Source organism: Panulirus ornatus, chromosome 3 (assembly GCF_036320965.1).
Source record: "Panulirus ornatus isolate Po-2019 chromosome 3, ASM3632096v1, whole genome shotgun sequence".
NCBI classification, from domain to species: domain Eukaryota; kingdom Metazoa; phylum Arthropoda; class Malacostraca; order Decapoda; family Palinuridae; genus Panulirus; species Panulirus ornatus.
The window spans coordinates 28,907,564-28,934,517 of record NC_092226.1 but is presented as its reverse complement, the minus strand read 5'-3'; the positions used below and the strand labels follow the sequence as shown (position 1 = coordinate 28,934,517).

Below are 26,954 nucleotides of genomic sequence, written 5' to 3'. Positions count from 1 at the left end.
TGTCCTCAAAGATCTCATTTCCAGCACATCCACCCTCCTCAGCACAACTCTATCTATAGCCCATGCCTCGCAACCACATAACATTGTTGGAACCACTACTCCATCAAACATACCCATTATTGCTTTCCAAGATAAGGCTCTTGACTTCCACATATTTTTCAACGCTCCTAGAACTTTCGCCCCCTCCTCCACCCTATGATTCACTTCCACTTCCATGGTTCCATCCACTGCCAAATCCACTCCCAGATATCTAAAACACTTCACTTCCTCCAGGTTTTCTCCATTCAAACTTGCCTCCCAGTTGACTTGTCCCTCAACCCTACTGTACCTAATAACCTTCCTCTCAGCTTTCTTCTTTCACACACTTTACCAAACTCAAATAACCAGCTTCTGCAGTTTCTCACCCGAATCAGCCACCAGCGCTGTATCATCAGTGAACAACAACTGACTCACTTCCCAAGCTCTCTCATCCACAACAGACTGCATACTTGCCCCTCTTTCCAAAACTCTTGCATTCACCTCCCTAACAACTTCATCCATAAACAAATTAAACAACCATGGAGACATCATGCACCCCTACCACAAACCAACATTCACTGAGAACCAATCACTTTCCTCTTTTCCTACTCGTACACATGCCTTACATCCTCGATAAAAACTTTTCATTGCTTCTAACAACTTGCCTCCCACACCATATATTCTTAATACCTTCCACAGAGCATCTCTATCATATGCCTTCTCCAGATCCATAAATGCTACATACAAATCCATTTGCATTTCTAAGTATTTCTCACATACATTATTCAAAGCAAACACCTGATTCACACATCCTCTACCACTTCTGAATCCACACTGCTCTTCCCCAACCTGATGACCTGTACATGCCTTCACCCTCTCAATCAATGCCCTCCCATATAATTTGTCGCTGTCTCCCGCGTTAGCGAGGTAGTGCAATGAAACAGACGAAAGAATGGCCCCAACCCACCCACATACACACATATATATACATAAACGTCCACACACGCACATATACATACCTATACATTTCCAACGTATACATACATATATATACACATACATAGACATACATACACATGTACATAATTCATACTTGCTGCCTTCATTCATTCCCATCGCCACCTTGCCACACAGGAAATGACACCCCCCTGTAGGGCGCAAGGTAGCGCTAGTCTCTTAGCCGTCATGTATAATGCACTGAAACCACAGCTCCCTTTTCACATCCAGGCCCCACAAAAGTTTCCATGGTTTACCCCAGATGCTTCACATACCCTGGTTCAACCCAGTGACACCACGTATATTTTCTAAATGTCTTTTATATACTTTCAACACATTTGTATTCAAAACTTAATTTACAAGAATACAGAGGCTCCTCATCTAATGTACTAGATTTGTTCCTGAAGTGTTACTTTTGGTGAAAATAATTCAAATGAAGCGAAACATACCAAAGAATGTAATAAAAAGAGGATACAAAAGGGCTGCATAAACTCTCACATCACTTTCACACCTCCAATTTATCTTAAGACATTGTGTTTCCATTTCTTAATGTCACTAGCACAACTATAGATGTTTTGTGCTTCCTAATCATTTCAGGAGGGTTATAATAAAGTCTTAATGATGCAAATCTTTAATACTTCAGTAACATTCAACAGGTAGAGGACAAATTTGACAGGAATGAAGCATTCGTTGTTTGTAACAAAAAAATCTGGATGAATGGGCAAACAATGCTATTCTGGATACAAAATCACAACAGAGTTTATTACTGGCGTTACCTTGGAGCAGTCTTTGGGGGTCTATTATCCCCGACAGTCCAAGCTGAGTTGGGACACAGGTTGATCTAGCTGTTTGAAGCCATGGCCTGCTGATCATATATCCATGACAGCCAGGGTGGTCTAGTACACTTTGTTAATACTTTTATAAAACTTTCTCAATTTTCTCTGCTGTGCATTCCAAAGTGTTTCTGCTGATGGATGTAGGCTATGTACTGAAGACTTCTGAGCCCTAAGTATTAACGCTGCTTTTTTTTCCCCTGTATATTGCACCTTTTGATTCTAAAGGTTATTTCTCACAAAGTCTTCTATGCCTATCTTACTAGTCGGAAATTATTTTGAGGTGTACATTGGGGACCCTGCTTTATAAAATTTTCGTGTGTTGATGATGATGCGTGTCTCCTATCTGTACCTCAGTAAGTACAATCTGTGATTCAATCATTCACAGAACCTTTACCAGCGAATACAGATGAAATGTTCAACAGAGGATATGAAAGATCTTTGAACTTTTTCAATTCAGAAATTTTGCCCACCTTGTAGGGTATGTTAGCATACAACAGTATTCTATTTATGACAGTACTGTGTATAATTCAGAAAGTTTAAACATTTCTATAAAAGTAACATATGAAGTGGTGTCCTGTTACTACTTATTGAATATCGGTAAAGCACGATGTTATGAAAATTCTGTGCAATGATTATATAAATTTTAAGATTTTAGTAAGGTAATTTCCAAAAGAAAACCTGGCAACAAAAAGCATGATGCAATATATGTACAATGAATTCTAACAAAATGTCTGTATGTGTATTGCCATAATTCTAACAGTATATGAATCTTTATGTTCACTGTTTCCAGAATCAGGAGCTAACACCAGGAACAGACAAAGAAATGGCATCACTTGCTAACATCCACTCTCTAGTTGTCATGTACAATGCACCAAAACCAAAAATATTTCCTAAAACATCTGTTATTGAAAAAAGTGGGTTGGGAGATGATCATGGAACATATCTCAAATGGACATATGTTACAATAGGTCTAGAGAGAGAGATAAAGAAATTATCAAATTGCTATCACATTGTGAGATTTTGTTGGAAATGTTTTTTCATACATGATCGTTTCTCATAATAGCAAGATAATGCCAAGCTCAGACAAAGAAATGGCATTATTTGCCCATATCTAATCTCTGTCAGTCATTTATAAAGGACCTAAACCAAAGCTCCTTACATAATCAGGGATGACAGACCTTCTTGTGGTTTCCCCTGACCACTCCATATACCCTGGTTCAGGCTACTGACAACAAATCATCCCAAGTAAACCACATAGCTACAATTTGCTTAAAACCTTGAACACCAAGTACCCTTCTGCATGTTCAGGTTCTCTGCCTTCAAAACACATTTCACTCCATCCTTCCAACTCTTCCTTGGTTTTCCCGTTTTTCTTGCTCCTTCCACTTCTGACATGTATACCCTCTTAAGTCATCCTTTCCTCACTAATCTCTCTATATGTCCAACAAATTTTGGCACACCCTCTTCAGCTCTCTCATACATATTCCTCTAAAATCACACCCATTTCTTACATTATCACTTCTTATTCGATCAACCCTCCTTGCACTGTTAAATGTCCTCAAACATTTCATTTCCACTGCATTCAATCTATCGTTTACATTTCTATTTAAGGCCCATGACTCACAGGACCAAAATGGTCACTACACCATCAAGCATACCCATCTCTGCCCTTAAAGACAGTCACCTCTCTTTCCACACACTCGTCAATGCACCCAAGATCTTTGCCCCCTCAATCACCCCATGACTCACTTTAGCTCCTATGGTTCCATTTACAGCCACATCCACTCCCAGTTATCTAAAACACTCAATCTCCTTCAAGTTCTCTCTATGCAAACTCATACTTAAAATAACCAGCCCTATCCACATTCCCTCTTAACTCTTTCCCTTTACACACTAAGAGTTTTATGTCATCCACAGTGTTTTGATTGGAAGATAATTACAACAGAAGCGTGTGACATTCTCACCAAGAATAACCTGTAAATCACCAGTTTAAATACTCTGTATGTAGGGAAAGAGTATATAACCTTGGTGGATATCATAATAAGATCTGAATGTCTCTGATGAATGATTTTCCAGGATGAAGTATCAATTCAATAATTGATTACAATTTTACAATATACGTAAAACTGAACACACTTAGAACTGGGACATGTTAAAGGAGAATCTCCTGTAAATGAACAAATAACTTTCTTTGCATCAAAAATATTGTTTCCTCTAAAAAAAAAAAGTGAGCACATACATCTGACATCATGCCCAAATGAAGTATGTGCACTCTCTTTGATGTTCTGCACTGACTGACGTGTGATATCATTACCAACTAAGGCAGTAGGAAATTCATAGGTAACTGGTGAAAGGAGACATCAGCTGAGATTTTGAATAGATGTGGGAAGCTTTAAATTGTCATGTGACAATGGGAACACTTCCATAAAGGTCATTAGAAGATGAATAAAGCAGATTCACCATTAAATGGCACAGCCAAAACAATTCAGGTGGATCCCCAGGAAAGAGGGTAAAAAAAAATCTAGTCATCAATTCACAGGATATATCAAGAAAAAAAATTATATCCAGAAAATTTACCTTATTTGCTGCTGTACAGACATTTAAACTTGGCACGTTGCACATGCTTGGCTTATCACTGGTTTGTTGACATTTGTTGACACTTCCATCTTCGATTCTTCTCTGCCATCACCAATAGCTAACTGATATGCAGAGAACTCTTCCCAGTGCTAACAGTTCAACATCTGCCGAATCATCATCACTATCATTTGTGCCCTGCAGACTATCATCAATTTGTTTGGGGCATACTTTGCACGCACGCCAGGGTCATATCTTCCCCAATCATGTTGTATGGGTAAGTGAAACTGGGTTTCTTTCCTGTTGCTATTCATAGTTATTTGTGACACAAGGCATCTGTAAATACTGACAAAGAGCACCTTCCAATTTAAATGAGGGTGGGAAGAGTCAACCTGTTTAAGTACGACTAGAGTCCTGACAACATAAGCCATACAACACATCATGTGGGCAACTGATACATTAGGATTTTTTTCTGGTGCTTCATATCATCTGCAGAGCTTTGATTGGAAGATAATTACTACTGAAGCATGTGACATTCTCACCAAGAATAACCTGTAAATCATGATACTAGTAAAGAGTTCCTTCCAAATGAAATAAAGGCAGAAAGAGGCAACCTGTACAAGAACGGTTAGAATCCTGACATCGCTGACCATATTAGTACACCATGAGTCCCATTGGTGTTAAGTTAAAGGAGGGTTGTTTAGCACTTGTCAGGTCATTTTGGCATGCATGTATTTTGTCAAGTGTCATGCTTACGGGAGGAGGGGGAGTTCTTCTCACAGATATCAAATGTCCTAGTAGCCCTCTCCCTTAACCATCAGTGGAATGTATCAATATCTAAAGATGAGGTTTCAAGGTGAGATTGTAATTTCAACCTTGGCAAGTCATCCATCCATGCCATCAAAAAGAATGTATATAAGATCAGGAGTTCTGTGATTCACTTTTTTCTCCATCACATGCCAAGATGAGATATGAGAGAAAATCTTTGTTGAGGAAAATGTTCAGGGTATGGGTGAAAGACAAGAACCAGTAGCAAATGAATTTTTCCTCTTTCACAATATGAGCCGAAGTCATGAAGCTGTTATAATACCTGAAGTAAGAGAAAGATGGACCTGAATAATCTTTTGTGGCTGGTTCAATAAGTTTATTACTACAAAAATTTGCATATCATTAAGATTGTTGGTAAATTTGCTAATGCAGATCATGAAGCTGCAGCTACATTTTGAGTGAAGCTACAAGCCATTATAACTGCAAAATGTTACAATTCAAGTCAAGTCTTTAAACTCTCGACTGCACAATTACATAAGGGGTGATGATCCCGATGTGCAAATTTGCATAACACAAAGAAAATGTCCTATGTGCAAATTTGCATAACACAAAGAAAATGTCATATGATGAACATAGGAGGCCACTACAGATGGATCTTATAACATTAAGCAGGATAGAAGTTAATGCACACAAAAACAGACTTTTCTGGAAGAGTGCAATAACTAGGAACTGCATAACTAAAGAAGGTGCATCCAGTTTCAAAGTTGCAAAGCATTGGCTGACTCTCCTATCAAGCAGCACACCTGCAAGAGAGCTCAACTATACATTCCTGCTAATTTCTCATTCCTTCATCCTATGTGCATTAAAAGGGTTAAGCTGAAACATGGTGCCAGTACACTGGTTTGCAAAAAGAAGGCATGGATGACACGAAAAAATTTTCAGGGCTGTTTCAGTCAACTTTTTTTTTTTTTTTTGTAGATGAAGTGGTATTACAGAAATGAGAATCTTGAATTTAAGGTGCTCCTTGTCCTCTACCAGGTGCTTTACCAACCAAAACCCTTGGTTCACATAAACCCCAAAATATATGTTTTTTCTTCCCACTACCACCACACCTAAAGTCTCTGACTAGGAGGTTATACCTATATTTCAGGCCTATTACTTAAGGTGGACCATCTTCCAGGTGCTAGAGGATATTGGCTCTCCAGGCAAACCTACAATTCGTGAGTGGTGAGAGGATTACAATCTATAAAGGATCCAGTAAACTACATCAAATCATCATGGTATGAAGTAAGGCAATATATTATGAGCTCTACTCAGAAAGGCCTTTAGGGAGAGTGTGTGCATTTCTTCTAGGGCTTTCCCAAAACATCAACAGCTGTGCAAAAATTTTTTAATTTTGGTTGAAAGTTACGTGGGGAAGGCATCTCTGACATAGTAGAAAACATATCTTGGGGTTCATCAATTCCTGAAATGAGGATTTAAAAGATGATAATAATGTCAACTACAGCAGATGATGAAGAGGAAGAAGAGGAGCAAGAGACAGTCCTCAATGTCAAAGAAGTAAATGAAATTTTTACCTTAAGCTGAAGCTATTAATCAAACTGCTAAGAATATCTAACTGGTGAAATCTTTGGGGGTTCTCCATCCCCACAGTCCAGGCTGGACCCAGGCTGCTGGGCTGGTCATTGGTCGACCAAGCCATTGGAAGCTGTGGCACACAGGCCCATGTGTCCTCGAGTTTGAACTATCTTTCATTCATGCAACAAGGTGTACGTACATATACAGTGATTAGCTCAGCAGTGCACCATGTTTCAGTTCTAATTTTCATGCTCTGCCACCCCTCTAACCCTTTCTCATCCACTATCAATTCTGCTAACCTTTGCACCTCCAACATCAGTTCTTCTGGCCCTTCCACCTCTACCCACCCTCAAACCTGCTGCATCTTACCTTCCTCATTGATCTTATTGGCTCTCCTGCATCAGTCTGCAGGACCTGTACTTCACCATCTCCATTTCTAATGTTTGGAGATGAGAGCCCCAGGAAAGTGGATTTTCCAATGGATATCTGACCCAGATGACCCTTACAAAACATCAACAGCTCTCTAACACCATGCTCACCAACTGTAATTTCATGGAAATGTCCGAAGAAAATGTGTAGAATGATCAGGATTGATCAAACAAGAAATGAAAGGGTAAAAGAGAGGTGTGCTAGTATGAGGAGTATGTATGAGGAAGCTGAAGAGGTTGTGCTTAAATATTTTGTTTAATATCAAGGATGAGAGAAGAAAAGATGACTAAGAGAGTACTGGAGATGTATCGGATATCTGCATCCACATAAGCAGAACATCAACATCCGTGTTTGTGATAAAATAAACATCTGCATCTGCATCCGCATTTGCATTTACATAAACATCCACATTCATATTACACACAAAGAGGAAGTGGTGGATATACAAAAGAAGAACGAAAAACAAATACTGGCAGTGCTAAAAGCTTCTTATTACTCTGTAATAAAGTGTCATGGGGATCTGGCGTGAGTCATATGAGTCACCATGCACTGGCTGCAGTGTAGAGGAGCTTGCCTCAAGGGTAGGCAGGGTGTCAGTTGATCACACAGCTTGAAAAGAAATAATCAAGGGTCCCAAGCCTTACTGACTCTTATTTTATGTACAATTGCGTCAAGAAATAGTCAAGTGTGGAAGTACTTCGTGGTACAACCAAATAACTAAGAGCAGAGTCTTGTGCAAAAATATCATTCATGAAAGGAACATGAAACTACATCTTTGGAAAATAATGTGAAATCATTGCACAAAGAGCAGTGTGAGGAGTTAGAAGCAGAAGAAAAAAGGAAGTCAGAGGAAAAACTAAAGACAAAAAACTCGTTTGCAAAAAGTGAAGTGAGACATTAAGCAATGTTGAAAAATATTTTCAGTGGAAAATTGTGGGATGCTTCTTACTTTTAAATCAAATGAACTGGATAAGTGTGTGGCAGAAATGTTAGTAATGGATAATTTACCAATCAGTCATTTGAGGATACATGATTCCTGAGACTGACGGCTGAAGCTGCTCCACAATAAAAGTTGAAGCAGCAAAACTTTTATTCTTTATTGATGTGCAATGACATGTATGAGTCTGTTTTCAATGAAAGAAAAGCACTGATTGATGTAGTGAAGCAGGACAGCAAGATTTCCTTCACAACTTGTGTGGTCAGATACCTCAGCAGGTGAAAGTTTCAATGCTGAGTCTAACTGCACATGCTATCAATAAGGACTCTGAAAGAATGAACTTTGTGTTAGGTACTGAACCACTACAAGAATGGCACACAGGAGAGTATACTTCTAGAAAGTTTAATGATTTGTTGATGATTGGGACATTTCTAGTATAAATATGTACTGTGTTTTGCATGATGCTGGAGCAAATATGAAAAGAACTTTATTCCTGTCAGGTGTAAATAATTTGGATTGAGTTGCTAAAACTGGAATATCAGCATAGGATGATTAAACAAGATAATTCAGAAATGTTGCAGCATTGCTACTCATTTTCATCACAAGATGAACAACAATAAAAAAAAGATTCAGGACAGGCTGCAAGAACCCAAGCTATGTGCTGTCCATGATAAACCTCAAGGTGGAACAACACTGCAAAAGTTGAAAAGAACACTAGATATAAAAGTCACTATGCTTGTATGCTGTTACCAACTCCAAAATAAAACAACTCAGCACCATTGGATGGTTAATGATGTCCAAATGTGCAAAAGCTCTAAAACCTGAAGATATCACAAAAAGATTGAGAGACTTATCATCTACAGTAGGTGATATGATACCTCTTGTAGTTTCCTCAAAAACCACTCTTCAGCCAAGCACATCAGTAGTTTCTGAAGTAATTAATACCTCAGTTTCAGGTTCTTAACCAGATATCAAATCAATGATTGAGTCATTCGAAGATGAAAAAAAAAGCAACACAGGTAGTAAACATCATGAAACAAACAATGTGAGTTTATGTTGAAAAAATATTTTCCTGGCATGAAAATGAAGATTTGTACAGAGTTGCAACATATCTTGATCCAAGATATAAAAGTAAATTCTTTTCCTCTTCTCACATCACTGATCAAGTGATATCATCAGTAGTCAGACAATATGAAGAGGACAAGAGGACTCTGTTGAGCAACCAACGAACCAACCAGAAAATGAAGAAGAGACAACAAAACACAAAAAACTGACACAACCAACACCTAAGGAACATTGCATGAAGCAATGAAGAGTGCAATGGTGGAAAGAAAAGATGAGAATCTATTCTGATTTGGCAAAGGTCACTTTGCTGTCCCCAAGCAGCATCCCTAGTGAGTAGCTATTCAGTGGTGCTGGCTTGATCTATGATGCAAAACATAAGCAACTTTTAGCAGAAAAGGCAAAGAAACTTTTGTTTTTGAAGAAAAACTTGCTTATCTTGAGCTTTAAATACTGAATGACTAAGAGATAAAAGAACAGCTGTTAAACGATTAGGAGTTAAGTTAACCACTTTCAAAAGGGTGGAGGTTGGGGAAAATGGCTGGTGGGATGCAAGATTGGGTCCCCAGCTCGCATCCTGATAACACACAACTGTGTGTTATGATGAGTTTCAGCCACACAAGAAACTACAATCACACAGTACTTTGTAACGAGAGCAGCTGCCATTTGGAAATAACCGATGTTCTACAATGAATGAATAATTCTTATCCATCAAAATATATGACAAAATATCCTAAAAACATCCGCATCCATGAGCATCATAGTCTGACATCTGTATCCGTATCTGGCAGTTTTTAGAAACTGACATCTGCATCCACAAAATAGGTAAGCATGATATCTGCAAGCACATCTGCATCTGCAGATCTCCGAATTCAGACAATTGATACATCTCTAGACAGTATAAATGCCAGAAGTGGAGGGAACAAGGAGAAAGGCACAACCAAGGAGGTGGAGAGATGGAGTGAAAGATGCTCTGAAGACCTAGAGCCTGAACATGATGGAGGATGCAAGGAATGCAAGGGATATAGCAGTTAGAAGTGATGTGGTTTACAAGGGATGACATGCTGTCAAGTGGCTGAAACAAGGAATATGAAGTAGGTGGGGGAAACCACAGAATGGTCTGTAGGGCCTGGTTGTTAATAAGGAGCTACTTACATTATACATTATACATGACGGCAAGATTGTGTATTTGAGCAAATGAGGCCATTTCTTCATCTGTTCACAGCACTAATTCGCTACTGTGGAAAAAGGCAAGCATGTATGAAAAAAAGATCATCTTTTCTTATTTTATACCATCGTTCTATTAGATAACTTGAACATAAATTAGGCAATTTGAGAAGCATGTACTGTTTTTTTTGTGTATTTCAGGTATCTTTGGGTTTTGACTGAAGAGATGGAATCCTTACCTAGTCTCCTGCCAGCCTTCAATATATAATTTATAACATTATATGGTAACATACGTTTTTCACATTTTTTTTTTACATAATTCTCTTTAATAGGCTCTTACTTAACGCATGAATCAATAATAAGAAGCCTATACATACTCAAAAAAGTATCAGAAAAATAAATGAAATAAGTACAAATCTTACCTGGTATTGTCAGGAATCTACTGCACCTGCCCATGCAAATATGACAGTTTTGCACTTACTCCTAAAATAATGGGGCTAATTCAGGGTAGAGTGAAATAATAAAACAAATTAAAAATGTTTGAAGAATCACGACATCTGTTTATGATAGTAAATCTTTAGTAAAAGAAACGACTTCTCTTGGATCATAGTTCAATGATAAATCAATTCATAAAAAATGCATATAAAATATATCTAAAAAAAATTGCATGTGAAATATATATACATGATGTACATGTTATGTCTGAAATCACACTTGGTACAAGTAAAAGGTATATAATGTGCTTAGGGTTATCAAAAAAGTTTGAATAATGAGTATCAGTACCACCAGTCAGGGACCGCCCCATCATTCATCACCCTTCCACATCAATACAGAGGAAAATATACTGCTTCATTGGGTGTTTTCTTCAATAATATAATTATGATTTAGTAATATTTAGTATGGGAAGAATACAGTTTTCAATTTTGCAAAGGGAAATACATAAAGCAAAACCCTTGTGCAGCGAAAAGGTTGAGATTTCGTTATAAAAAGCAAGCAATCATTTGATAATGTGATGTTCCAATAACATAACCATATACTATGATAAATACTAGTATACACTAGTATTTATCATAGTATATGACTATTTTAGGTCCATCTAAGGTAGCTAAATGCTTAAGGAAATTGAAACTGGTGTTACAACTTAACATTAAGTCCCATCCAGCAAAACTAATTATATAGAGCAATCATGTTTAGTCACCCCCTCCTAACCACTCTAAGATAATGAGTTCCAAGAAGTAATAATTTGCTCAATCACACATCCCTACAAATAATCATTCTCACCACTCACTTCACACAGACAAGTTTTAAATACTCTTGAAGCAGAATTTCAAGTGGTATTTACACTAAATAAACAAGGTCATTATATGCATAATATACCAATCTAAAAGGAAATGGTTGGATCATTCCCTGACCCACCTATACAGCACTGGCCTGTTGTTATAAGCAGCCTTTGTAGAAACCATATAGATACGATCCAAGTTGGAGTATGGATGGAAAGGTGTTTTACTCAGTGCCTGGAGAAGGTTCGGACGATAAGCTGGATCTACCATCCATAGGGATCCCTTACCCAGGTTCTGCAAGAAAAAGATATCAATTTTAAAGCCAAAAGAGGAAAATGGTACTATTTCCATCTTTATTTTTTCTAAAGCTAAAACTATTTCAAATGTAAGACATTTTGATATTCGTGGCAGTAAATGAAAGAGAAAATGATGAGTGGTGAAAGTATGTGTTAATGTGTGAAGTATGGTCCATACAGGAGTGATGTACTCAATGTTAACTCTTTTGGTGTTATGGATATCAATTTACTGATATGTCTCACGACGCTATAGATGTCAACCTATGCATGTAATTGTGCACTCTGTTTGTTGGTCATAGATGGCAACCCAAACAAAGGATGGGTACAGAGGGATGAGTCACTAGCACTGCCTGGGGCCTTGGTAACCTGCTAGGAACGACAACTGATGGTTGCACACCTATTATAGGATCCTGTCAAGTCCGTAGCATATACCTCTACCCATAACACCCACATAACCCTCATTCTGGATTGGCCAATCTAGTAAATAATACATTTTTCCTAAACTGCAAATGATTAACTCATAATTCATAAAAGAATGGTTTAACAGCTTTCCTGCACCTTATCCAACAAACAGAAAAGTTAAGATATGAAAGTTGTAACTTGCATGCATAGGACTGGTCAATCTGGAAGATGATGCAATTCTACTAAACTAGAAATGGTAATATTTTCATAAAGAAAAAAAAGAATCTTTACATTTTCAATACACCTTTCCATAATAATAGCAAAAAACTTTTGTGCACTGGAAAAAAAAAGTGCACCAAAAGAGTTAATGTTCCCAAGTGAAAGGTGCAACTCATGGCGAAAGTGCACGCAAAAAAAAATATTGTGGAGGTGTGATACATGAGCAAGAATTAGGAATAAAGATATTCAACATGGATATAAAGCTGAAAAATACTTATATACTTCATGAGAATGATGTAGAAGAGGTAGGGCCATTTGGAAAAAAAAAATGACAAATGAAAGAGAAAATAGATCAGTAAAACCTGAAGGGGTGGTGCTGGATTTCATACAGAAAATATGCTGGTGACAATCAAGCAAGGAAAGAAGCATGTACTGTGTAATGACAGGAAGAGGAAATCACATGAAAATGGAAGACTGTGAGCATGACATTCACATTAATATGGAGAAAATATATCAAAACCAACAAAGATATTGGATATCGTGTGAAAACCATGGCTTTTCATTCCTATCAGAGCATCCTCATTATATCAATTCTAACTATATTCATATATTTTAAAACATACTCCTAGTCTTGTGATGGGGTTCACTCTCTTTCCAATGGCTGTTTGGATACAGAGCTTTCAAGGGAACAGTTGCATCAATGTCATGACCATGATTACACTCTCCTGTATTGCGTTTCACTTTGTCATAAATACAAAAGGTACTTAATCATCCATTTAGAGTAGCGCTTTCACTTACTTACATGGTAAGCACTGTGCAAATAAGAGGGTCCTTAATACTTCTCTACTTATTATGAACTTCCCTCATATAAATTCTGTCATCTTTTCCACATGACCCCCTCCCCCCTTTTCTCTCTCTCTCAAAAAAGAATCTGTTCATTTCATTTGCTTGTCCTTTATTTTCTAATACCTACCTATATTTCTTTACATCTTTTTCAGTAAGTTTCTTGCTTCATTTCATCCTATGTCCTCTGGCTGCTCTATTCCTACATCTTTCAAAAAAATATTTACTATCTACATCATCAACCCGATTTAAAAAATTAAAGGTTGTGATCTAGGGCCTCAAACCTTTCCTTGTAACTTACACTACTTAATTCTGGTGCAAATTCTTTTTACCTTCTTTGAACCTTCTCCACTTACTCTTTGTACTTTTCAAAGCATGGACACCAAACTTACATAACATATCTCAGTTTTGGCCTTATAAAGGATGTGAAAAAAGGGCTGAATATTCCTTATCTATCAACTACCATGAAATTCTATTGAAAGTAAGGAATCTAAAATCCTAGGACCAGATGTGCTTCAGATTTTGAAAATTATTCAGTTTTTGGAATATCAGCAAAATTGTGATGGGGTCACAAACTCTAGCCATGATTTTTGATACAATCACTATCACTGAATGATATTTCCATGTTGATCAAAAATCTTCAATATCTTTAAACCAGCAATTATCCAAAATAAAATCTATTAAAACATTTGACTAAATGTCTTTTATTCTATATTCTGCACTAAATATACTCTTTTTGTTCTAGCTCACTTCTGTCACAAAGCCTTTTGTGAACTGTTTCACAGTGCCTTTTAACTTAAAAGGTTCTGCAGTCACTGATATGAAGCATAAGATGCATAAAGCTTTATTACCCTTTCTTACCATGCTAAACCTCTCTATCCATCATGCTTTTTCACTCATTCAAACAATTCTGCTTCTTTGATACATTCTTGGAAGCTAAAAAGTAGATAAATAGCAAAATTTTACTTATCTAATGCAGAAAAAGAAAGCGGTGGATGCTACAACATTCTGAAAAACACACTTCCACACATAATCACACACAGCACATTAGGCAAAACACTATATTCACACTGGTGTGTCAAATGCTTTTTTATTCTTATGACTGACAACAACAATTTTCTTATTTCAAAAAGTACTGAATGTTCCTTCACAACCAACAGAACAATAATCTTCAGAAAAATGATCTAACACTATCTGTTTACTTTTATCATAGCCAAATAATATTTTTGAGACTGCAGGAAATTTAGATTATTCAAAGAAACATCATTACTGGTTTGTATAATGATATGCTTTTGTACCAATTAATTTGGGATAACAAAAAATCATTCGTCTGGAAAGATAATTTGGGATTGCAAAGTGTGCCATATGCCATGAAAATTGTCTCACATGCCATAGGTTCACCAGCCCTTCCCTTTACAATGTATCCTCTATCGGCTATTTACTGAAATAAATGTGAGCAGTTGATTCCTTACAGTACGCAGATATTTGTCTACAAATATATGTTTTCAGTCTCCACATACCATGATGTAATAATGTGAGAAAATTCAGCACATCTGAAATTTAGGATAACACAACAAATGCTGTTTGTGTTACACTATGACAGTGATTTGGATAAAGATTGAATTCAGATACAGCATCATACAAAATAATAAGTTTAGTACAGCTACAAACACACAGAAGCATTGATGTTTTCCATCTACAAAGTAGGCTAATTACAATTAATGCATTATAGACATCTGGCATCAGGAATTTGGGAAAGTGTTCATCAATGATGACATCCTTGTCATCAGACTGGACATATGAAGATGGGCTAAGAACTGGATTCTTCAGGGATGAAGCTGCCTTGTGATGAGTGGCCTTTTTGAATAATTCTTCCAGTTTCGTCTGTCTCAGTAGCATTGGTTTCTGTTAAAGCAGTCTCTCTTTTATCAAATAAACTGCCATAATCTCTTGCTAACTGATAAATGCACAATGTTAATGGTCATCAATTAACCTGTCACACATACTTACCATATCATCTACGGGTATATATTCAACTGTGTTCACAAATACATCTTAAACATCACTACTATCCATCAAACTTGTCCTTATATAAGACCATTTCAGCAGTATCCCCATTCCCATCAACGATGCACCACAGGAGCATCACTGTCAATATTCAACACTTCTTCAGTGTCTGCTTCCTGTAACTTATTCATACATTCCAATGATAAAGCTTTTGCATAAGTTAGGAGGTCTGGTATCTTTTTTTCATTAGTTACACAAAATCCTTCAAAATCTTCATCTGATGCCAACCATTTGCTAATGTGGGCTTATCTTCAGCATTCAAGATTAGCAGCTGCAAACACTGCTTCCTTAATGCTAAACTTCTTTGGGAACCTTATAACCCTATGTCTCTGTTCACTGCATCAAGCATAGTTAAAATCCTTTACATTTATTTTTCAATGCTCGTAAAATTTCTTGTTCACAAGGCTCAACTAAAGATGTCACATGAGGAGAAAAGAGAATGCTGAAACCATTATTCTTCACAAGTTCAGCAGAGGATATAAAGAAAAGTTATCCAAGAACAATAATATCTTAGTTCTCATCCAATCCACCTTCCCTACAATGAACTCTGATTCCATAACCACTTTGTATCAATAAAAAAATTGATTCCATAACCACTTTGTATCAATCATAAAATATGCCCCTGGTCCTATGCTTTCGTTGGCACAATAATGAACAAGTAAGTTTTGTACACACTTAAAGCATCTCAGACGTTTGCTATTCCAAATTATTGCCAGTTTACATTTGTGTGTACCTGCTGCAGTTACACACCCAAGAACATTCAGCCTATCCATAGCATTCTTAATTCCAGTTGGTGCCCTCTCATCAGTCATATTACTGAAGTTTTCAAGGAACATAGTGCTAATACAATGATGTTTCTTCAGCAAAGTCAACTTGTTCAAGAGAAAAGTTTTTATCTGACATCATCTTCGCAAACTCATCAATGTAAGCTTCTGCTGTTTCATGATCAGTAGCTTTATCACCACAAATTTTTAGATGTTTCATACCATGACACATCTATATTTTCTGCAACTAACTAGCTGAATATTTACAGTCACCTTCAGTCTTAAGTGTTCATGTTATATCTTAGCATGTATCATGACCAACATACCATTCAGCTGCATACATTCAGGGGTAAGCTGACGAATCCACTCTCATGAAACGATCATTATAATTTTTTGCCCTATGCAATGAATCTGTCTTTCATTAATACCTGTTCATCACTTTCAGCATAAAACTTGAATAATGTGTCTTTCTGTTTCCTTAGACTATATATTGTGGTAGTTCCCACACCATTCTCCTCAGTCAGATGCCTACAGACCCACCACAATCAAGTATCTGCAGTACCCCATTTTCTCTGCTACTGATAATGGAAGATATTATTTTCTTTTTCTCAGATACCCATAGGTGCATCTGCAGCTTTTTTGGACAATGAGACAAAATAAAAGTCAAAAAGCACAAAAAAGCAGTGATATCAGAGGGTAATGCAAGTACATGAGACTTGCTCACAAGGGCAGAGGTTAAAACATGCTCACAAAAGACGCTCAATAAGAGACTTCAATTTTTGGAAGTTTTTGGATTTTGGATTCTCAAACGACAGTGTGTGTGTGTGTGTGTGTGTGTGTGTGTGTGTACTGTCTTGAATTTACCTACTGTACTGTGTGGGGTGGGAGTTGAACACTCATAGGGCCCCATCTCTTGAACATTCTCCAATATCATACAACTCATATTTCTGTATGCTGTCTGCATTAACCCCACTGTGGAGGGCAATGTCGCCTAACGTTCATATAGTAGAAGCTGGACAAGTTACATAACACTGGACTATTTTACTGTAATGCTGATATGTGTGCCCTGCTTCTAGGACTACCATGCACTCAAGAACTACTAAATAAATAATACTTAAACAGTTGTAAATAGATGTAAATAGCAGTTGTAAATGAATGAATAAATGATAAATTTAGTGTAAAACAAAAGTGATCACAGTCCCCCCAAGCCTCATCCAGGCATGCCTGATGAGCTGCCCACCCCGGGTCCTCCTGCGTTACTCCTCCCACAGCCAGCTATGATGCAGTATCGCATAAGTAACACCTCTTACCTTCATTTTTCATCCAATTTTATCTATCTATGTATGTACTGGTTTATTCCTTGATACTTTATTCCTAAAATATGCTGCATTACACAGATGTATAAAAAAAGTCACCCGCCTTAAATGGGTAAACCACATCCTTACTCACTTTATCATATTCATCTACCACTCTTATTCTGGAGAAGTGCTTCTTCACATTTTTCTTGAGTTTCTTGCTAAATTTTATGTTATATCCTCAGGTTTTTCTATCCCTACATCTCTCAAAAATCTACACATCATCAATCTTAAAAAAATTAAAGTTGTGATCAGATACCCCGCTCACTCTTCTCTCTTCCAAAGCAGGCAAATTCAAGAACTCTAAGTCATTCTTTGTGACTCAGCTCTCTTGATTCTGTACCATCTTTGTTGCTCTTCTCTGGTCCTTCTCTAACAGTTCTCTGTACTTCTTTAATTGCAGTTATCAAACTAGAGAAGACTATTCTAGTTTTGGCATACATCAGCTTAATGAATATCTCAACCCCATGAACTTGAAAGCAACTTTAATACTTGCAAGAAGACAGTTAGTCTCCTTACCTGTTCTCCTAAGATGGGACTTGGTGAAGGCTAAGGACAATATCGATTCCCAAGCCTTTCTCACACACAGATTCCTTCAGCTCTTTCCTGCTAAGAGATACTCAAATGAAGGCCTACTTTTCCTGTGACCCATCCTCACTGCTTTACAATTACTAGGTTTGAACTTCATCAATCATGTATCAGACCAGCTTTTAAAATAAAGCAATGCTCCAAGCTTTTCACTAACATCATGACCTTTGCATCATCAGGAAATATATTCACTGGGAGAAAGAATACTTTCCATGTTTTCCCTGCGTGTCGTAGAAGGAGACTAAAGGGGAGGGAACAGGGGACGGAAATCCTCCCCTCCCATTTCTTTTACTTTTCCAAAGAATGGAACACAGAAAAGGGTCAGGTGAGGACATTCCCTCCAAGGCACAATCCTCTTTCTTTACGCTACCCTGTTGATGCGAGAAATGGCGAATATGTATGAAAGAGTTCATATCAAGCCATTTTGGCTTCAAGAACAGATCCCCAAATTCTACTTACAACCTCAACCCAACCCATTTTGGGAAGGCTCCTCTGTCATGCATCCTTGTCCCCTTCCACCTAAATAATCTTATTCATTAATTAACAAATTATTACTATGACCTCCCATTTCTGTACCATCTTATATGCGTACTTTCAGCCAAATGGCTGCCTAAATTCAATAAACCACTCAATATTATCATTATCAACATCCTTTTTAAATACTTGTTCTCCATTTCCTGCATCAACAAGGTAATGCCGGGAACAGACAAAGAAGGGCCACATTTGCCTACATCCACTCTGTAGCTGTGATGTGCAAGGCACTGAAACCAAAGCCCTAAATCCACAACCAGCCTCCAAAGATCTTTCCACAGTTTCCCCCAGCTCCTTCACATTCTCTGGTTTAGTCCATTTAGACTAAGTCGACCCTAGTATACCACAGCATTCCAATTTACTATCCCGTGCACAACATTCAACATCCTGCATGTTCAGTTCTTTATCCCTCAGAATCCTTTTCACTCCATCCCTCCATCTCCAATTTGGTCTCTCCATTCTCCTTGTCCCCTCTACTTTTGACACATATATATCCTCTCTGTCAACCTATCCTCATTCTTTCCATATGTCCAAACCATTTCAGTACGCTTTTCAGCTCTCTCAACCACTCTTTTTATTACCACATTTCTCTCTTACCCTTTCCAACACATCCACCCACCACCACATATCCTTATTTTCACTGTTATCATCTATCCACTGAAGGAGTCTCCCCCTTATTCCAGCCTGGAGATCCAGATACATATATGTGTGTGATTACCACTCACGTGTTACAGGGAGAGACACTGACATTTGTGCTGCCTCATCTCTTAACCTTGTATACATGCACCAAGTCTTTACTCCTATGTATGTATGCAAAAACACACACACTCTAACCTTTGTGTTGGAGTGTGTGTTTTTTACCCATTTTATCAACCAACCCTATGGAAGAATGAGCAGCTCAGTGGATTGTGGATGGCTTCCATGAACAGGATATGAACCTATGCAGGCTTGATCTCAGGTAACAGTAAGTAATGTTAATCACTACACCACATAGGTGTGTGTGTGTGTGTGTGTGTGTGTGTGTGTGTGTGTGTGTGTGTGTGGGGTGAGTAGATAAATGAAAATATAATAAAGAATGATTTGTTAAATTCATGCAGCCATTTAACTGAAAATATACTGATGAGAAATTACATAACAGGGGCAAGGTTGTGGCAATAACTAGTTAACCACACAAGAACTTAAGATCAAAGTGGGGCTGGATACTTCTACGTTTTGGATGAGGTCATGATTAAAGGCCTATCTACATAGTACATGAAGTTTTGCAGAGCAAATTCTATGGTTTATATATTATGTATTTAGAGGTATTGGATTAAGTGATGGAAAGTTATATATTGGCTGAAGTGCAGTGATACTGTGGTTCAGATACATTATCTATTTAGTGGGGAACATTAGGGATGAATAATTTCACATTGTTTGTATTACAGTAACAAAATAGTTGATAAACACATACCTGAGGAAATACTAAGCTATTTGCTTGTTTAGCTCTGCAATTACTCATGGACTGTATATGGGATTCACAATAGTACGTATAGGACTATTCTTGTATCTGGTTGTATGAGCACTGGTTGATACAAGGTGCCTGTGGTGACGAACATCTGCCTGTATGAGCACTATCTCTTGAACATTCTCTATAATAACATAACTTCATTCATTTATGAATGCTGCCTTTACTACCCATGCCCTTATTCTAATCTAATCATTCACTACTCTTATACTATGAAAGTACCTCTTTACATCTTTCTTAAAAAGTTTTTTTTCTTAATTTCATATTATGGCCTGTGGTTGCTTTACCCCTAGAGTTTTTGATGAATTGTTCAATGTCCTCTTCATCAATGTTTCAAAACCGTATAAGTTTTTTCTCTTCCAGAGTGGGCAAATTTAAAGGGTTTATCCTTTCCTTAATCCTGGCACCATCTCTGTTGCTCTTCTCTGTACCTTCTTGATTATCTCTTTGTGCTTAAGATGTGGTAAACAAACTTGAAAAGTATACTGTAATTTTGGCCTTAAGTATGATGAGAAAAGCTTGCTGAAGAGTTCCTTGTCCATAAACTTGAATGCTTTTCTAATACCTGTTAGTAGACAATTGGTCTTCTTATGTATTCTCCTTATGCAGGACTCTGGCAAAAGCTTAGGGACAATGTCAACTCACGAATCTCCTCACACACACACAAACTACTAAATGGTAATCTTAACAGAACCCTCTTCCACTGAGACCCAAACCTCATTACTTTACATTTATTTGGGTTAAACTTCATCAACCATATATAAGACCAACTTTTGAGTTTGTTAAGGTCCCCTTGTAAGGTGATGCAATCCTCCAAGCTTTTAGCTTCCCTCATGACATTTGTTTGCATCATCTGCAATCATATTCAGGTAAGTGAACATACATCCATGCAAGTCATTTCCATAAATCAAGAACAGTAATGGTCCAAGAACAGAAACCTGTGTCACTCCACTGATAACCTCAATCCATTTTGAGAATGCTCCTCTGACACATGTCCTTTGTTCCCAATGTTTGTACTCCAGTCTGCCTATCTACTTCAGAATCTTACATACCCTTACACATTGGTTTCTTTTCCTTCTTTTATGGTATGTGCTTCTCTTTGTACAGCATCCTACCTCCTATGTACACAGCCTCTCTGATAATCATATCCACTGCTCTAATCTGCCTATGTTTAAGAATCTCCAGTGCCCCAGTGCTAAAAATGTGATACAAGTGATAGTAAAACACCCATGATAACCTGACATACATATCTTGCATTACATATCCTAGCATAAAAGGAACCTTGCACTCACTGCTTTTGCAGATGTGACACCTTACATATGGCAACAGCTTTTGGGGCCTACATGGAATGAAACTCATCAATTTGTTGACCACAATGCTACAAGTAATTTAGAATCAAGAACCTTTACATATTAGTTAAGTATCTCAAATACTTGTGTAGTTTAATAAGTATATGGGAAAATGCAGGGATTGAAAAAGGGGTCAAATGTGAGTTGAGGTGAGCATTTATGAGTAAACTTCATGGAAAATAAGATCTGTTGGAGGGAGTTGTTGGAAAAACAAGAACAAATGGGAACATCAATGAAAGGGGCTGTTGGATTGGATCACTGTTTGACAAAGCTGTTGGCAGCCAAAGCCCTCAGACCCCCACACAGCCTGGCTGGTCTGGCACAATTTGTAGGTACTTTTCTAATGCACTCCTGAACTTCTCTATCATGCATCCCATGCTGTTTCTGATGGTAGCTGGCAAGGTGTTGAAGAGTCTTGGACCCCAGATATTTAAGGGGTTCTCTCTTTTTGTGCATATGGCATCAAATTCCCTCCGATATTTATGGGGTGCTCTCTTTTTGTGCATACGGCATTAATGGATTTAAGAGGCAGTATTTCAGTCTAGCATGCCTGTCATGCAAGTAGGATGTTATATCTAAATGTAGCTTGGGAACCATGCAATCTAGGATTTTCCAGGTACAGTTGATGATATATCTCACCATTTGCACTCAAGGGAGTACAGCCTCAGTGTTTTCAGATATTCCCAATAATTTAGTTCCTTTACCACATTAATATGGGCTGTGAAAGATCTCTGAAGAATTTCATCCTTCCACCTCCAATCTCGTCCTCATCCTTCTCCTTGTTCCCTCCACGTCTGGCACATGTACCCTCTTTGTCAACCTCTCCTCCCTTATCTTCTCTATATGTCCACACCATTTCAGTGCACCCTCTTCAGTTCTCTCCACCATACTCTACTTATCACCACACTATCTCTTACCTTTTCAGTAATTCCTCAATCAAACTATCTCACACCAAATATTTTCCTTAAACATTTCATTTCAAAGACATCCACCTTCCTCTGCACATCCTCCTATGGCCCATGCCTTGCATGCATACAATATTGTTGGCACTATTATACCATCAAGCATACCCATTTTTCCATGACCTCTCTTTCCACACATACCTCAATGGTCTCAACTCTTTCCCCCCTCATCAACCCTATGACTCGCTTCTACTGCCTGGTATGGCATATGAAACACTTCACTTATTCCAAATTTTCTCCATTCAAACTTACACTCATAACTAAAATGCTCCTCTGTTCTGTTAAACTTAGTAGCCTTGCTTTGATTCACATATATCTCAACTTCCTCCTTTCACATACTCCCCAATTAAGACACCAACTTCTACTGTTTCTCACTCAAATCAGCATTTTCATATTCTCTTTGAAGTTTGCTGATACCTACACACTGCAACTCTCATTTCCACCCTTTTTCAGTCTCTACACTTTCCTCTTAATCTGCCACTTTCTCATGTACATCTCTAAAATTGCTAAAATCCTTTAAGACTAGTAATACCCACATCATCTCTCTTTTCTCCTTCCAAAGCAACTTAACTCCATCACCCCATCATTCATTATCCTTTCTCACATGCCAAACACTCTCTTGCACATGTAAGCAGAGCTCCCTAAATACCTCTCATTCCTCATCAACTTCCCTAGCTTTATCTACTAGTCTCACCTTCTGCCATTCTACATTCAATCTCTCTCTGTTTCTCTCATACACCACTTTTCCATGCTCAATTACTTTCACCATCCTCTTCTCACCCATTTCACCATCTTTTCTCAAAACTTCATCCTCACCTCCAACAAAAGATAATAAAATATCCCACCTGCTGCCTCTCTTAGCATATTAATTTCCAGTTCTCTCTTTTGGATGGCTATCAGTTAGTACATAACCCATTATGTCTATATACCATCTCACCTGTTCATCCATTGTATACTTGTGTCCTTTTTCCAATCATCAATCTTTTCTTGGAACACAATTTCACAAGCTGCTCACCATTTTCATTCACATCACTTGGTACCCTATGCCCCTTAATTATACCCTCAACTGCCACTTTATCCAATCCTGCAGTCACATCACTCTTCACTGATACTCAATCCCCTGCATCAAAACTGCTGAAACACCACTCAGTTCTTCCTTACTCTTCTCATCTCCAAGTGCAAAAGCTTTAGTTATCACCCACTTCTTGTAATCTACTTTCACATACATTCCCACATCAGACTAATGCTTCTTTTTTTACATTCAAATGTTCCCACAACTTCACTCTGCTGTTCCCCTAAAACATTCTAAAACCATTCCTCTGCCTTCCCCTTTAGTTTTATTTTGCTCATGGCAACAACATTCAGTTTTCCCTAATCCTGGTTACATTCACATATTCAGACACCCAAGCCTATGCCAGGAATCTTTTTATCAACCAGCAGTGCAGAGAGGATGAACAACTGGATTGGCTGTGAGCTGAATGCTTTCTCCAGGATTCAAACTCAGGCAGCCCCATGTGCAATTCAGTCTGGAATGCTAAACACTTCACCACAGAAGCTTATATGTTGTCAGGGTCTGTTGCAGGGGAGTTCTTTAACGTTCTAAATGAAGTGCCTGTATCACTGGGAGCGAAGAGAATTAGTATTAGTTTAAGGGTGGATTTTGCTTGGGTATTTCACAAGTTTCCTGATTGAGGGTGAGGTTAGTTTATGTCTGATCTTTGAGAAGTATATCTTTGGGAGAAAGGATGTTGCTGGTCTTGGATATAAATGTTTCATGTATGGGGGGCTACAGTAGCTTGGGAGGAGTTGATTTTCCTTGCTGTTCCCCAGAGTTGACTGCTAAGGGTTTTGTTGTTCATTGTTTCAAGAAACGCCAATTTTCAGTGAGTAGGTGAGCAATGTTGTTGTTTGGAATATAGTTTTGTTCAAAAACTTCAATTAGTGGTGTCATTTTGACTTGAATTGTTTCTTTGTTTTATGAGTTAGCAACTTGTGTAAGGAGGTTTGAATTACATTTCTTTCAGTCCTTGTGGTATGTGCTTCTTGCTGGCATAGTTGGTGATGCAGAGAAAATGTTGAAAAGAAGCAAATGGTACATGAGTAGTTCACTTCATGGATCTTGGGTGGAAAAGTTGAGCAATACAAGAAATATGCATCACGATAAAAGCTAGGTGTGCTGATTAGTTTCAGTGGTTGGAGAGTGTAACTCAAAAGGCAGATTGTGGAAAAATACAATGTAGCAACTTCTTCCCTACACTCGAGACTACCATCTATCTTTTGAACATATTAAGATTATCCTGTTAGAAATGACAATTCTTGATATTAGAAAGAACTTAAGTATTGAAATATTGTTGAGTATAAAAGACATAACCATATCAGCATTTATGTATTCTACATATTTGATTTACAATATGTGGCCTCACATTAGCAGTGAAGATCTTAATCACAATTAGGAAGCACTTACTGGTGCCTTCTCAACCTTCCGAAAACATTTGTTAAGAGAAAGGTTGTGTCGAACAGAGTTCTTCCATCCAGTGGGGGCATTTCTGAAGTAAGGGAAGTGGTCCAAAATCCAAGCATAGATATCCTTTACTGGCAATGCCTTATTGGCCGAATCTTCAATGGCCATGAAGATGAGGCACGAAAATGAATATGGTGGCTTTGCATTTACATGTACCTGAAAGAAAAGATACCAATACAAATAATTTTGAACTGTGTTTCAGGTGCATACAAGTTGATTCATTTGGTATTTTTCTTTACAATGTCTAGATATGTCTGGATCGTAATCTGCATAAAAACGATCTATCTATGTAATGCATGGCATTTTCTATGTCCAAATGGCATGCATCTACAGCTTCAACCTTCACATTTAAGGAATCACAAGCATTAGTCATCACTACAATTCTGAGTATTGAGAAATTAACACTACTTGAAAAATCTGTTGAGGAATTCCGCATCTGGGTTTATCATGTCATTATGTGAAATAAACAACTTTCTGAACTTAAAGAATAAAGATTTCTAAAGAGAATACAGTTATTTTAGGTAGTTTGCAGAAAAGGGGAAAGAAAAAACATATGAAGAAACAGGAAAAGGCAAAGAGCAGTGAAGCAACAAAACTGGAATATGGAAAAGAGCGAACTCTCAAACTCAGAACAGACTCTAAAAATAAGTGGTAGACCAACAACTGAAGAAGCAAGGTTAAATGTGACTTAAGTACAACATTGTTCGATGAAGAAATAAGAGTTCCTGTACTCTTCAAATCTTTCACATGAAAATAAATTCCCAAGATGGCAGTTTTCCATATTCAACTTTTAAAGTCTTCTGCATTAACAATAAGTTCTACACTGTTTATTTATTATTTTCATATATATTATTTCACGTATATATTAGAAAAGCAAATGGATTTGTATGTAGCATTTATGGAACTGGAGAAGGCATATGATAGAGTTGATAGAGATGCTCTGTGGAAGGTATTAAGAGTATATGGTGTGGGAGGCAAGTTGTTAGAAGGAGTGAAAAGTTTTCATCGAGGATGTAAGGCATGTGTACGTGTAGGAAGAGAGGAAAGTGATTGGTTCTCAGTGAATGTAGGTTTGCGGCAGGGGTGTGTGATGTCTCCATGGTTGTTTAATTTGTTTATGGATGGGGTTGTTAGGGAGGTGAATGCAAGAGTTTTGGAAAGAGGGGCAAGTATGAAGTCTGTTGTGAATGAGAGAGCCTGGGAAGTGAGTCAGTTGTTGTTCGCTGATGATACAGCGCTGGTGGCTGATTCATGTGAGAAACTGCAGAAGCTGGTGACTGAGTTTGGTAAAGTGTGTGAAAGAAGAAAGTTAAGAGTAAATGTGAATAAGAGCAAGGTTATTAGGTACAGTAGGGCTGAGGGTCAAGTCAACTGGGAGGTAAGTTTGAATGGAGAAAAACTGGAGGAAGTAAAGTGTTTTAGATATCTGGGAGTGGATCTGACAGCGGATGGAACCATGGAAGCGGAAGTTTATCATAGGGTGGGGGAGGGGGCGAAAATCCTGGGAGCCTTGAAGAATGTGTGGAAGTCGAGAACATTATCTCGGAAAGCAAAAATGGGTATGTTTGAAGGAATAGAGGTTCCAACAATGTTGTATGGTTGCGAGGCATGGGCTATGGATAGAGTTGTGCGCAGGAGGGTGGATGTGCTGGAAATGAGATGTTTGAGGACAATGTGTGGTGTGAGGTGGTTTGATCGAGTAAGTAATGTAAGGGTAAAAGAGATGTGTGGAAATAAAAAGAGCGTGGTTGAAGGAGCAGAAGAGGGTGTTTTGAAATGGTTTGGGCACATGGAGAGAATGAGTGAGGAAAGATTGACCAAGAGGATATATGTGTCGGAGGTGGAGGGAACGAGGAGAAGTGGGAGACCAAATTGGAGGTGGAAAGATGGAGTGAAAAAGATTTTGTG

At 37.9% G+C, this 26,954-nt stretch overlaps 1 protein-coding gene across 14 annotated transcripts in view; it reads right to left on the bottom strand.

Annotated features, from left to right (window-relative positions):
* LOC139761687 (uncharacterized) overlaps positions 1-26,954 on the bottom strand; it is a 312,428-nt gene that overhangs the window by 59,390 nt on the left and 226,084 nt on the right. For all 14 annotated transcript variants that reach the window (XM_071686108.1, XM_071686115.1, XM_071686079.1 and 11 more), the window contains 2 exons: positions 24,990-25,202; positions 11,782-11,939 (listed from right to left, as the gene is read on the bottom strand). In XM_071686108.1, the coding sequence (XP_071542209.1) occupies positions 11,782-11,939; positions 24,990-25,202 (371 nt within the window). The remainder of the gene's footprint in view (positions 1-11,781; positions 11,940-24,989; positions 25,203-26,954) is intronic.